The sequence below is a fragment of the Coloeus monedula genome (assembly GCF_965178545.1).
Source record: "Coloeus monedula genome assembly, chromosome: 5".
NCBI lineage: Eukaryota > Metazoa > Chordata > Aves > Passeriformes > Corvidae > Coloeus > Coloeus monedula.
In genome coordinates, this window is record NC_138785.1 from 53,048,232 (window position 1) to 53,063,228 (window position 14,997).

Below are 14,997 nucleotides of genomic sequence, written 5' to 3' on the forward strand. Positions count from 1 at the left end.
ATGTCAAAGCCATATATTTAAAAATTTTTATGAAGAAATTGTTCTTTTTCCAAATGTGATGGTAACCTAAAAGACTCCATTACAAAGACAGTTTAAACTGAGGCAACAAGTTTCATAAATTCAGCAAATAGATTACATATTCACGTGGTAACACTGAAATCTTCTATGACATTCACAAGGATGAAAACTATTCACAGGGAATATAAAAGCAGAATTGATTACTAACAAATCTGAAAGTAAGAAGAAGTTACCTCTGTCTGTACATTAGGCTTTAATCTGAAGAATTTGGTAGATATTAATACTGGACATAGAGTAATCCATATATTATAGAACAATTAATATGATTTTGATATAATGAATAATTTATAATGTTTAAGAGATGTAGAAACACTGTGTTGACTGAGTATGGCATGCAAAAACAGCTAAAGTCCTCAGAAATCTATGCAGATCAGTCTATAATTATTCATACCTATGTTTTCAACATAAGAAATGTTCACTTTTATCAAACAAGGACATTGCTATTTGCTTTAGTAGAGGTTGCAAAGTAACAAATAAATAGCCTTATCCTAACTGATATCCCTGTCACTTGTTCACCCAGAAGTGTCATAGAAATATTCATACCCTTCAACAACAGAAATTGGGCTGTGAGTGACCAGAGATTCTGTCAAGTGAACACCTTATTTTGCCACTTTAAATGAAGTTCTTCTGAAAGATCACTTCTGCCACTCTTCTGCAAATAGCGAGACAGGATATAGACAGATAATAGCTGTTTATCAGCTGACCTTGGAAGGGTCTTTTTCCACCAGCAAAGCAGCTCATAGATCTGGTGTGTTAAATTATCAGGGCACTTCAGCCTAACAAGCTGAAGCATGCTCTATCGAACAGGTAAACATAAAGCAACAATGATGTATTATCTTCTGCAAGCTCTTCTGCAAGCCAAAGCAGCAAATTGTCCCGTAGGGCCTCTGAAGGGCAAAAATTAGTGAAATAAGAATAAATCTTCCTTTTTTTGAAAAGCTCTTTAAAGCTGGAGGCTCAGTGGGTAAACTCTCCAACTAAATAGGGTTTGTTTTTTACTTTGGTGGAAACATCATCCCATCTCATTTCCAATGCCATTTTTGGTAACTGCACTGCGATACGAAGTGAATTTAGTCAAGAGCAGATTCAGCAAAGACCTATAATTTTTGGAACTGAATGGGGAAAGTTAGCAATAAAATAAATGGGTTTCAGTATTTACAGTAACTGATTCATCAGTTATACTGGAGCTTTCCAGTACAAACTGAATTTCCTTACACAGAAAATTATATACTGTTCAAACATCCCATCATAACAGTATCTTACAAGAGCTTTTGCATTTCCTGCTAAACAGATCTTTGTTTCTTTGACTATCTCTTAACACATTAACTATTTCCTTCTGGAATATGGCTTTTGAAAGTGTCAGTTACAGCTGAAACAAATCTTGGCATTTAAAAAAAAATAGCAAGTACAGCTCTTACTTATGTTGATATTATTTTATTGGTTGTTTTCTTACCTGATGATCAGAAAAAATTCTTTTTGTGATTCGTGGATGGTTGATCAATTTTTCATGCTATTTAAGAAAATGTGTGAGGAAAGAGAAATTACTGAATGAGTAAAAGGTGAGGCATATGATTTTGGGAGTGGATTGCAGTAAATTCATTGGGGATTTAAATCTTAGCATTTAACATTTGTTCTACTTACATGGAAGATTTTTGTCATTATTGAAAACCAATTAACATCATCAGCAGGTATAAAACAGTGTATAGCTATTTAAATAAAGAAATTAATAATATTTGCATCCATCAAATATGCTTATTATCTCTTCTAAAAAGTTCATCCTTCATGCAATTTTACATGTTTGATTAATAGCATTTTGCCATAACTGATGTATGGAAACTGGGGGTATACAAAATCTGTATAGAAACTTTGTAGATGCTAAAGATTCTAATTTTGAATACTGCATTAACTTTGCCTTTCTTTCAAAGAAAAGAACAATTTTTAGGTATGCAGTAGCTGTTGTTAGGTCAGGTAAACATACTATATTTGTAGCTATAGTTATTAATTTTACATAGCTCAACTTTTAATAAAACATCATGAAAAATCACCAAAATTCAAATGACAAGTTCCATTAGAAAGTACAAAGTTCTTCCTCTTTCTTCCTCTAAACATTGGAGAGAGAGAAAAAATACTTTGTCCTGTTTTTCCGATAGCTGCGAAAGGTGAAAGTCTTCTGGGCTTTAGTGTTGTTTCCTACTACATACAGATCAAGAAACTACTTACATAAGCATTGAGCACAAAAAGAGATTCATTTGTATGAAGTGAAATTCAGATTTATTTTTGTATAAAAATGAAATTACCCTTTTTTAGTACCCGTGTTATTTTTGTCACACACATTCAGTTGTATTACCTGGCTGTTTATGCACAGCTCCTGAGGAGATTTGCCTGAAGTTTATTCTCTGATCTTCTGCTTTTCATTTGTGAATTACGAGCATGAAACTCTGACTGGAAAAAATTATTCTCCTTTTCTTTCTGATACACTGAGCATTATGAAGCTGACCTTAATCACTTCTATAATGCAGATTTTAAATATTGCTCAATATTTGGAGTGTCTCAGATGTACTGAGCTGCACAGTCATAAGGTCAATACATTCATAAACATTACCTATTGTGAATTAAACAAGTTTTCATCAGGTCTGTATGCAGTCATCCTGGGAGGTGATTTCAGTGTGCACAGGATGCACACACTACGCACTACATGGCAGTGCAAAACCATCCTGTGCTCTACTACTCTTGAGTTCTTGGGGATTGGACTAGGTGACCCTTCCTACCCAAATTATTTTATGATTCTATGATTGGAATCTGCCTCGTTTTGCATGCTTCAACAGAAGTTCTGTCGTTGGATGTACCCCAGTGTGAAGATAGAACGACATGGATAAAAACCTCTCAGAATAAAGGGAATATAAAGCTCTTCCAGAAGGGGGCATTGCTTTTCTTCTAAGCTTTCTTTGGCTTTGTTTAATTATGCATTTATATTTAAACTTATTTTCATTCATTAATGAGAATTTAGCATGTCAAAGGTCTGTATTAGATCTTCAAAGTTATTGTAGATGAACTCAATTACCCATTCATTGACTTTAATCGGAACCATTTATGCTACTTAATGTTAAAATAGTAGTAAAAATTATAAGAATTGAAAATTAGTATTGTCTAGAAATAGTGTAATAATATACAATGCATTAGATCTAAAACATTAAATTGCCTTTAAAGATTAAGTGTCTGTGGTGAAGTGCTAAATTCACCCACGGTTCAGCTGCACTGGCATGTGGTTCTGCTATTCTGATTGTCAGCTTAAGTAATATACTCTCAGCAGTCAAAGCAGTTTTCTAGTCTGGAAAGCCCTGCAATTAGCCAAGTAGCTGCCTTTCTGAAGCAGGGGATAACATGCTATTCTGCTGTTAGACAATCATTAGACATAAAACTTCAGCAGAATAGTAATTTCATAATGTCTGTATGTATTACGGCAATCTATTTTTGCAAAGCATTCCCAGACAGTAACACTGATGTGCTCTGTCAAATGGACCTTTCAGACATGACCAGACTCTAGTAGCATATCAAACAGGACACATAGAAAAGGAGAAATTAATCTTTTAACTCCTTAGCCCAGTGTCACATAAATACAAAATCTTTGAAATCAATAGATATGCACACACAGACTTAACATCAGAACCTAATGCACTATATCTGATTTGTGTCAAAAATAATAGGTTAGAGCAACAAGTGTTTTCTGTTGCTGAAGAAATGAAAGCACCATAAACAGTAATATTAGTGAAAATCAGATTACTTCTGTAAAAAACATATGTTTAAAACAAAAACTCATGTGAATGTTTGCATACAAAGTAAAAAACCATTATTTTGACCACTGTCAACAATATATTTGTAAGTGGCTAATGCCGTCACATACGTATAAAAAATGGCTTATGATCGTACAGTTACTGCCTTCTCTACAAAAGAAATTTAGGTGGACATTTTACAGAAATGAGTGAAAATATAGGAGTCAGAATGGTTGCCTTAAAAAGATTCCATCTGTCTTTGTCACAACCAAAATCAGGGATTCCAGATGCTTTTAACTATCATCTGGATAAAAATCATTTTGTTGAGAAAAGTGTGAAGTCAATTAAATTCAAAAAGAGAGATATGCTACTGTTTGTCACCAGAAATTTAGACCAAGTGTTTCTGTACATATTTTGATATTAAAATGTATGCAACTTGTATGCAACTAGTTTAGTGCAGTATAGGGTGCTGGTATGTAGGCTCTTTGAAAAGTTTACAATGAGATTTCATTGCAGGAATATTAAAGACTGATTTATGTAGCATTAGTTTTCACCAGAGGTGAAAATAATTGCTCACATGGCTGTACTGCAGAGGGTAATCAGGAATAATAGAATAATCAGGTGATAGGTGGAAGACAGGTTACACAAACCCTTTAATGATCCAGTAATTTGCAATTCTGTGCTTCCAAGACACTGAAACAAGAATGATTTAACTGAAACTTCAGTAATAATTTCACAGTGCCATATCAGCTGGGGAGAGTAGATGGGTGAAAATTTTCTGCTAGAAATTTTTCTATGCTTATACTTAGATACGGTTCCCTCCCTACAGCTAAGAGAAATTCTGAGAATGTTTGTACAATTGATGATGGATCAGAACTCCATCAGTGACTCCTGTGTGTATCTGTAAATCAAAAATCATACCGAGATCCTTTTAATGGTAAGGGAAAAAGGGAAATGTCTCTAATGTTATCAAGTGAGAAACCCACCTTTGGTAATGTTAATGCTAATTTTCACAGTGGAGACTGGTGTTGATATTCACCATTTGGTAAATTTTGTTCCCATTTCTTTGTTATCATCTCTCTGGTAATTTTATAAAACAGTGCTGTTCCTTTGTAATGAGGTGAACTGTAATTACCAAATTCATCCACTTCTTTAATTTGGAGCTCCAGCCTGGGTTTTATTTGTGAATGAAAAATCAGTCTGTAGACTTTCCCAAAGTCTTCTCCATTTTCTGCAGTTCATACAATAAAATTAAAAAAACTTTTTTTTTTTCACCCTGTATTCAGATGCATGGCATCTAAAATAATTCAAGTAAAGGTAATCACGTAAAGGTAATCACATAATCACATTCCTTGGTTGCTCTTTATCATTATGATTACTTTACTGAACATTTGAGTTCAGCCTGCTTCAGTAGTAGACATATTTTCATAGCCAGTTGTCTTAGCCCTTTAATAGTTGGTTAAAGAATAAGTGGTGAAGGCAGTGCTACAAGTTGAAAAGCAAGGAACACAAAAGGAGGTATGTACATAACACAGAGAAGAATAAAAATAAAAGGGTGTTGTGAATGGAATTAGAAGTATATGCTTTCTGGTTATTTAGGATGGATGTCTGTCTGTAACAACAAAATGAATGGCAGCAGAGGGGTAGATGCATTTTTAGGATTTCTAAATCCATTTATTTGACACGTGTATAGACTATCCTTTGCATATATGAGCAGGCATTTCTTGGGGGCTGGAGACTTCTCTTTTTGAAGAATGTTCCTTTCTTTAGGGTTAATGCAGTTTTCAATGGGAGAGTTTGTGTACAAAATGTTCAGAGGGCCAAATACATATTTATATGTTCAATCTAAGACAGGAGAGCCTATATGCAATTTTGGTGAAAACCTTTCTGAGGGTTCTTATCTCTTTTCCCTTTAAGCAAGCCTCTGAATGGTGGCAGCCACTGCATGGAATTTTCTCTGCCGCTAATGCAAATGGCAAAACACTCTCTCTCATCACCTCGATTCACAGTGCAGCTCATAACAGGCAACATTTTGCCTTGGATTTCTTGCTCATTCTGAGTGAATTTACACAGATAAAACAGTGACAGAAACCTGTCCTTTGGAAATAATTCATAAAATACCATGTATTTCTGAGGGACCAGGTTTCACAGAATGGCAGGGGTTTAGGAGATCTCTAAAGATCATCTTGTCCAACTCTCCTTCTCAAAGCAGGGTCACCCAGAGCACATTGCTCAGGAACTCATTCGGGTACTACATTTTCTTTTCAGTTGAAGCAGTTTCCCATTAAGTTCCATGTTTCTTTTTTTGACAAGCAATAAAACACTGAAATAACCAAATGTACTGTGACTAACCTCAAACTAACAGTGTTCCCATACAGCACTTTTTAGTAGTTGAGATAATTGATAATGTTCATACAGATGCATGAATTAAATGCCTTACCTGAAGCAGAAATATTTCCTCTGAATCTAAAATGAATCTGCTCTCATTCTCTTAATGGGAACTGCTGTATAGGTTCTGGGGGACCAAAACAACCCTCTCCTGGAGATTTTGAATTTCATTGGTCAATTCTTTGGATGCAGGCAGCAAAACTACTGTTTAGTATGGGTTTTCTCTTTTCTGATACAGTATCACATTAGTCATCGTGCTATGAAGAGCTTTTTCCAGAGCCTGAGCAAAGAGGAGAAGATATGTGTTTTCCAAAAGGAATGAAAGGTGAATGACCACAAAGCTGTATTAAGAAAAAAAACTTTTAAAAAAAGGAAGAAAATTAAATTAAATAGCTTTATCTTATGTAATTTTATCAACTGCTAATAATTTATTCTTAAAAATAATATGGGGCTCAGTCTCCAAGAAGCTTTTGCTACCTTCTTTTTATCCTTGTTTCCAACAGAAGAAAAAGTGGAAATTTGCTCGCTTTTTTTGTGTAGAGTATGTTGACTCTGTATGTCTGATTTCATATATATATGAATTTTACATGAAAGCAAGAGAATATTTCCTAATAAGAATTTTTAAAAAAAGTATGATTTTGTAGTTAGAGAACTAAATCCCATTTTCCAATTAAGAGTGATATCTGCATTTCCTGTTTAGAGTTTTCTATGTACTACACTGTGCACATTACATAAATGAAAATGTTGGGTTTTTTCTTTTTATGAGCAACAAATATAAATGATCCTATACTTTAAAGTGGAAGAAAAAACAAGTTCATGGTTAAAAAGGTATGATTTCTTAGCACTACAAATTTCCACTGATTTGTAAACACGTAAGTAAATATTTCCATAAATAAAATTTTGTTAAATTATTCATACATCACCTTTCTGAATGCTCATTTAGTTCAAATGATACAAGCCCATTCTGTGCATTCTGGACAATAACATCATCAAACACCTTCCACCCCTCTTCTTTGTTTCCATGACCTAATAATTTCAAAATATCACTGAGATTCTCCCCAGTTCTTCTCACAGAAGTGCTCACAGCCCTGGAAAGCCAAGTAATTATAAAAAAAATAACATAAAAAATAGTTCTTCCAAAAGAGTAAGCTTGTATTTGTAGCTGTTTTCCCCTCTGCTTTTCTTGATGACTTTTTCTGGTTTACCCACCTTGCTTAAAATCTATATCCGGAACTATACCCGAGAGTATGTGAATGATATAATTATTAAGAGATTGTTTTTTTTCCAGTTCTCCAGACACAGCTGAAACTTAGAGATTATCTTGGTTTTCTTTAGGACTCCCAATGTTTTAATATATTTTTAAGACATGCCAAAAAGTCTGTGTTTTAGAAGTTTTGTACTGCGTACTTTGGAAAAATCTGGACCTTTATCTAGTGCGTAAAACTGACCTACTAGTTACCATAAAACTGACCTACTATAAACCATTGTGCCGTGCGTTTCGATTCTGGTAGCTGTTGGAATGTGTAGAAGTAGACATCAGAAAATTCAGACTCAAATGAACTTAGTGTGTTATGAACACAGCAGCTTTAAGACATGTCTGTTCTTCATGTTCTGTGTCTAACTTTGTTGAAAATGCCTGAGTATTTCTTGCTGAAAAAACCTCACACTGTCTTCATTTTGACTTCTGCTAGAAATGTAGTGGTCAGCATATTTAAAGAATATACATCAAATACTGTATTAATTTTTCTGGTGAAACTAGTGCATGGAATTTTTAGGGTTTGCTCTAGTGTTTCTTACAGTGCTCCTAAGTATGGCAGTCTATATTAAGGAACAAACACATTTTTAATCCAAGAAATTATTTACCAACAACTGTTAAAATAATTGATTTTGATGTTTTAAAAAATGGTGAATTTGAGGTGAGGTTCATACCAAGGACGGTAGGCTGCAGCAACCCTCTTTACTGTAACACTAATGGCTCTTGCATGTTCTGTGTCATTTCCTTGCCTTTTTTTTTCTGGGTTTGGAGGACAGAGTAGAGTAATAGTGACTGAGCTGTTAAAAGGTTGGGTGAAGGATGCTGGACATGAACCAGTGCACTCGTAGATATCACTGAGTGGTACATATCATGCCTTGCTTTCAATGCTGAAACCAATGATCACTCAATTGGCTGAATCTAAATGCAGAAAGAAATTGTACAATCAACTAGCAAAAAAAACCCCAACCTTCCATTACATGCCTGATTTTTTTAGAAATTGGTTTATCTTTTGGAGTTGGATAGGCTATCACAGAAGAATCAGACTCCTCTCTTTAACCCAAGAACAACCTTATCCAAGTACCAGCACTTTATACAAAGCACAGGAAAATGCTTGAATGTTATCAAAACCTGGAACTTTTATTGACTAAAATATTTTGAAACTCATGACCTTCCTCAGATTTTGAAAAATTTATGAGATTTTTGTAATCTGGATTTTTCCAATCTGGATTTTTCCATAATTTTAGTTTCTCCCTACTTCCAAATTAACATTTTTATGGAAAAGGGAGAAATATATTATAATGGAAGCAAAATTTGAGATTATGCTCAGCCTTAGACTAAAACATGATAAAACCTTCTGTTGCACTTGCTGGCACCAAGGATGAAAGTCATGTGAGAAAAATGGTTCCATTAACTCGACAACTGGGCCAAAAAATTAAAGTTTGAGATGACACATCTTTATTGAAAACTGCTGTATTTTCTGAACTATATTGAACAAAGGTAGATAGATCTTCTTTTTAGCTAAAGATATCCCTGACATGTGGTTTTAACAAAGCTGACAGGAAATTTGCGTGTACAGGATGTGAAACTGCAACCCCTTTTTGTAGACTTCTGATACTGGAAGAGATTGCACTTTAACATCATTGGCATACTCACTTCAGAACTGATCAGATAACAGGCTTATGGAACAAGTATCACATATTTCAAGCTTACCTTTAACTGCATAGGTGCTGGAGAACTGAATGCTTCTGGATGGTAACAGAAAGAGATTTGAGAATCCACACTCAGCTTTTGTAAGAGTCCTACCTTTGGAACAGTAAATGTTTCCTTCTTTAAGCATGACAACACAGAAAAAACACCCAGATGATGAATTTTTACTTCTACAAAGCCCTCCTGGATAAAGAGAATGTGGGGTTAGAGTGCTGGAAGGAAAGGAAGTTGTGTTTCACAGTGGATAAGCATTTTGAGAAGGCAACATTCTTTATGGAGCAAAGTATAAAATGAAAATAAATTGAATATTATTGCCACCTGCATGCCCAAGTACTTGGTGATCTCTAGTCATTATGTGATGTCATTAATATTGCAGTGTATGATTGGGGTGAAATGAAATAAACTTGTAGACTGGGTGATGAATTGAATTGATGAGTTGTAGACTGGGTGTTGTTGTCCAATGCAACAACAAAAGAAGAGAACCATCCTGTGTTCCTTTGATATGGAGTTTGTACTTATACACATGGAATTGTGTTACTTTGTTGTGATCTAAAGGTAATTCCCCCTAAGTTTTACTTTTATCGAATAATGCAACGCATTGCACTTATTTACAAAAATCATGAAACATTACTCAACCATTAATATTGTGGGATCAAGCACATACTTAACATTGTAAGTGAAAAAAAGAATGTTATTAAATACTTGTTTTCAAATAGAATTCATTCTTGAGAAAGTAGGAAGAAAAGTTCTGTTTTACCACACATAATGGGCAATATGATTTAATATTGACAACTTCACTTGAAAAACTCCAGAGAGACTTATCTGGGAACCTGAAATAATGCTTTTACAATGTTTTGATGAGAGTTACCCACCTTATGGTTTCCTTGGTATCCTTGCAAAGAAATAGGAGTTAAGTAGTTTGACTGAAAGTTCACATCAGTCACCTTCACCACAATCTCCCGATAATTTCCTCTGAAGCATGATGTAAATGGGATTGCAATGTTGATAGGGAAAAGCAGTTTTTCATAATCATAGCATTCAATACTGATGACACTGCTGACCAGCTCCTCAGAATCATCCACTGCCCAAGGAACTAGTGCCATTGAGTATATTACACTTCAGATTCTCCAGAAAAATTGCAGGGGCTTTAATAGCACAACCTGTTTCCTGTTTATTTTTACCACTCTCTTTGACTAGAAATCTATAAAAAAACCCAAAAAACTTTGTCTTTTGAGTGGGGTAGTGTCTTGTATTTTTAATTAAATACTTCAATGTAATGATGTGCTACAAAGAAGCATAAAAACATAATTCAGAAAAACATGTTTATGAATAAATGAGAAAATAATGAATTTTTTACCTGTTTCAGAACAGCTTACAAATTACTGTAAAACTGATGAATTGTAGTCCTTTCTTACTAATTTCCAACAATTTGAGGATTATTAAGTTTATTGGCTGTGACTCAGTCCCTCTCTGGCATAAAAAAAATTATGCAAATAGAAACTTAGAGTTTACTTTAGACTAGAGGGAAAGATCTTCACTGCGCATGTTTAAATTGTAAAAGGCTGTTATTTGCATGACCAGCAGCTGTTCAGTACATGTATATTGCATTTCTGCACGCACATGTTATAAGTTAATAAGCAATAATTAGGTACATCTATCCCTAAAAAAAGGAAGAATATGTGCTTACTCTTTGTTTGTCCAGTACCTAGATTTTTTTACTACTTCTGAATCACTCACAGAAGGATTCACAGAGGTAAGATCTTAGGTTTGTACTGAAGATGTGAAGGTACTTAGGTAATTACTAAAAATCTCACCATTTGATTCCATTTTACTGCCTTCCATTTTCTCTGTCAGGCTGTGCTCTTCACTTTCTAACCCTTTTAAAGAGTCCCTGACTTCTTCCTTTTTATCCTGTTCAAAACTATCTGTGATGGTTCTGTCATAAATGTCTTCCAATGTCCCAGACAGAATGTCTTCCTCATTCCTTGTAAGAGCATCCTGAAAAGCCAGTTCTGGAGGCTTTTCAGTAACAGAGCTACCTCCATGAAGTTTATTCTTTCCACTGTACTCTTTTTTTCTCTGTAAAAGAGATGATTGGTAGTCGGTGTTCACCATCTTCCTTTTCCATTGGAGATTCTTTACTAGTGTCCTGTTCTTGAGCAGATTTGTTTTCAGCTTATGATGCAACTTTTCCTACAGTTTTAATTTCACTTGTGTGGGTTTGATTAACATTTTCACTTTCCATCTTGTTCACGGAAGGAGTTCTTTGGAATTGCTGACTGGGATTGGGAGATGCTTCCACAGAGTCTGTTGCTTCTCCTTCCTAACAATGCACATCAGTTTCTTTAGAAGCATTTTGACCAGTCTGGTTCTGAGAATCACCATCTTGTCTGCAGCTTGCAGCATAAAATTTATTTTCTGACTCTTGAAGGTGTGAGATTGTATTTATGAAATAATCCTTCACTTTCAGCAGATAATCTATAATTCCATTGTACTCTGAGGCAAAAAAAACCCAACCCAATTAAATAGTGCTATAAAAGCTAGATGAAAATGTGAAAACTATTATATGTGTACTTATTGAATTCCACATGATCCCATAGTGCCATTCAATACATGAATCACACTGTATTTCCTGGCTTTTCAGCTGGAGTCAATTTCTTAAGAACTGAATATAGACAAGTACATTTCTGTACTTGTCTAAGAACAACTGCGTATTTGTCAAAGATTTACTCTGGCAACTGTAATGAACACCTTTCCAATGATCAGACACTAGCTAAATTCTTAATGACAATCAATCCAAATCATGGCATTGATAAATAACAGTCAAATCAATTTGGGAAGATCTTTAAAACTCAAACTTGTATTTCCTAAAATTGAATCCTGCAAGATTCTAATGTGTGGGTCTCTAGCAAAGCTAATATACACGGACCTAATTTTATACTCAACCTTAACAACTCTTGAGTTTTTGCTATGAAGAATAAATGATAACATAAAATCACCAGCCTGCATATAATACTGAAGCTCAGCAGTTTGCAATACCCAGTTACAGGGATGGTGAATGTTGCCCTTGCATATAACTAAAATCACTTTGCGAAGGAAAAATGCACAAAAAGCACGCAATCACTGTGCACCATTCATGTAAGATTTTAACTTACATATTTTATGATCCCTCATTTTCCTTATCTTAAACCTTTTTTTAGAAATTATTCCAGATATTCTCTGCAAGGATTTCAAATCTATTATTTAGAGCTCTTCCCTCATTTTATGCTGTCAACCTCTATAATTGGAGTGGTATCTTCATTAGTTAGATATATTGCAAACCTCAGAAAATTTTCGGCTTATTTCTGTTTGCTGCATGAGATCCTGGAGAACTTTGTTTTGCAGGTTAAATCTCATGAAAGTCAACACAAATAAGAAAATAGTACAACAAAGTATGGTGTGGTGTCTACTTACAGTGCGCAGAGACACACAAGGGAAGGAAAACAGAAAGGGCTGATACAAGTCTTACAGGAAGCCTTTGACTTACATTCACTTTTTTAAAAATGTCATATGAGGTAAATCAATACTTCAAGGTTTTCCACTTGGAAAATAATTTTATTAAGAATGTCATCACATATCAATGAGTGACATTATGTGATCTAGATAGAACTCACATCTCTATTTGCACCTGATTAATTTAAATCTACAAAGAGTACAGTTCAGAATAGCTTTTTGCTTATTTAACTAGGTCTAAAAGTTATTCCTTTCTAATACTTCCTCAGTTCCCAAGTGACTTATTAGATTTTAACTATATTTGGGAAAAAAAATAAAAAAGAAGCAAATACATTTTTAAAATATTGTTTACACTGGTAGTTTAAAGGAAAATACTATTTTACTCTTTTTCCAGAGACACTCTTACAGTAGTGAAGAAATTCTAAATAGTTTAAAAGGACTGAGAAATAAAACAAAATGATTGGAAATAACAGAGCTTTTTTTGCAGAAGAGGTTGTAAAAGACCACTTCCCAGTTTCACTGTTAGGCAAAGTTCAAGCTTAGACAAAACTGCCAACATTTACATATCCTCCCTGAATTTTGCATTTTCTAAACCAAATAAAAAAGCCCTCAAACAAATTGTACAGCTCTTTAAACTTTCCTAAAATCAAATTTGAAGATAACAGGGTAATTCAAAACAATGGCATTTTCCTAGGCTGTAAATGTGACTTTTCTAATATGGGCAAGAAAAGATATGGCCTTTTAACAGTATACCATCCGATTGTGTCACAGGGAAAGACATTTTTTGCATTCAGTTACAAGGTTAACCTCAAAATAAATCTTCTTTTGTGTTTTTCCCTCCCCCATCACTTTTCTAACACTTTGCTTTCTATGCTTTTTCTGATGTTTGATAACACGGCTTTAGAACACAGAGGCAGCTTATATGCAACTGTCTCCAAACATCTTTGCTGACTGTTTTAAGGGAATTTGTCAGGTGAGGAATAGCAGCTTTTTGGAAGGAGAATGATTCTTGGAAACCTGATAAAAAGAGAATTTAAAAAAAATCACATAAACTATGAGGTCAACAGGACAGCTAGCTTGCCTGGAGCCTAGGAGGAGACTTTTTAAACAAAAATGTTTTATTATTACAGATTTTATAAACCTGTAGGCCAAAGACTCAGAAACAGAAGCATAGCTAAACATTTCTGTCTGTAATCTCTTTCCTTCTATCTTTTTGCATTATAGAATCATCATAGAAGGATAGAATGGTATGGATTGGAATCAGATGATCTTTAAGGTTCTTTCCAACCTTCCTTCCTGTCATGGGCGGAGACACCAGCTAGACCAGCATGCTCAAAGCCTCATCCAACCTGGCCTTGAACACTTTGAGGAATGGAACATCCACAAGTTCTCTGCCTTTTTCTCCCTCTTCCTGTGTCTTATTACTCTCTGAGTAAAGAATTTCTTCCTAACCTAATATTTAATCTAAATCTCTCCTCTTTTAGTTTAAAACTGTTCCCTCCCGGACTACCACTATAGGTGATAGTGTCTGTGTAAAAAAAATCACTCTCCCTCTTTTTAAAAGACCCTTTTAGAATTAGAAGGCTGCAGCAAGGTATCCCCAGAGCCTTGTCTTCTTCAGCATGAACAACCCCAACTCTCTCAACCTCTCTTAAAAGGAGAGATGCTCTGATCCCTCTGATCTTCTTCATGGCCTTCCTCCAGACCTGTTCCAACAGGTCCATGTCCTTGTGCTGGGGACTCCAGACCTTTATGTAACACTCCAGGTGAGGTCTCCCAAGGGGGGAGTAGACAGGGAGAATCACCTCCCTTGGCTGTTGGATACTCTTCTTTTGAGGTTTAATGCTGATAGACCTTAGACAGAAATGTTAGTTTTTTCTTCTTTGATAAATGTTAAGATGTTGATGTCCACCTACTGCAGGACTGAACTTAGCACAGAGCAAAGCTCCTGTGAAGATATTTAAGAAAGTACAAGAACACCAAAGAAAAGTGAGGACTGAGGAAAAACGTGTGAGAACCAGCCCTTCAAACAACAAAGTCAGAGAAGATGGAAGAGGAGGTACTGCAGACATGGGGCAGAGATTCCTTTGCAGTCCATGGGAGACCAGACTGGAGCAGATATCCTGCAGCCTGGGGAGGACCCCATGCCAAGGAAAGTAGATATTCCCTGAAGGAACTGCAGTCTGTTTAGTATCCAATTTTTCCTGACAGGAACTGCAGACCATGGGAAGGACCCACAGCAGAGCATGGAAAGAGTAAGCAGGAAGGAGTGTAGAGGGAACTATTATGGACTGACTGCCCATTTGC

General features: G+C 35.1%; 1 protein-coding gene across 1 annotated transcript; it reads right to left on the reverse strand.

The window, feature by feature from the left end:
- Positions 1-664: 664 nt before the first annotated feature.
- On the reverse strand, positions 665-11,313 carry DTHD1 (death domain containing 1; the record flags this gene model as incomplete). The annotated part of the gene is given in 18 exon segments (XM_082281995.1): positions 665-874; positions 878-900; positions 903-963; positions 1,532-1,588; positions 4,835-4,858; positions 4,862-5,079; positions 6,289-6,331; positions 6,335-6,387; positions 6,390-6,444; positions 6,448-6,577; positions 7,160-7,324; positions 8,166-8,304; positions 8,307-8,391; positions 8,395-8,409; positions 9,202-9,381; positions 10,071-10,283; positions 10,285-10,391; positions 11,013-11,313. Coding segments are annotated over 18 exon segments (2,079 nt in total).
- Between the last annotated feature and the right edge of the window lie 3,684 nt (positions 11,314-14,997).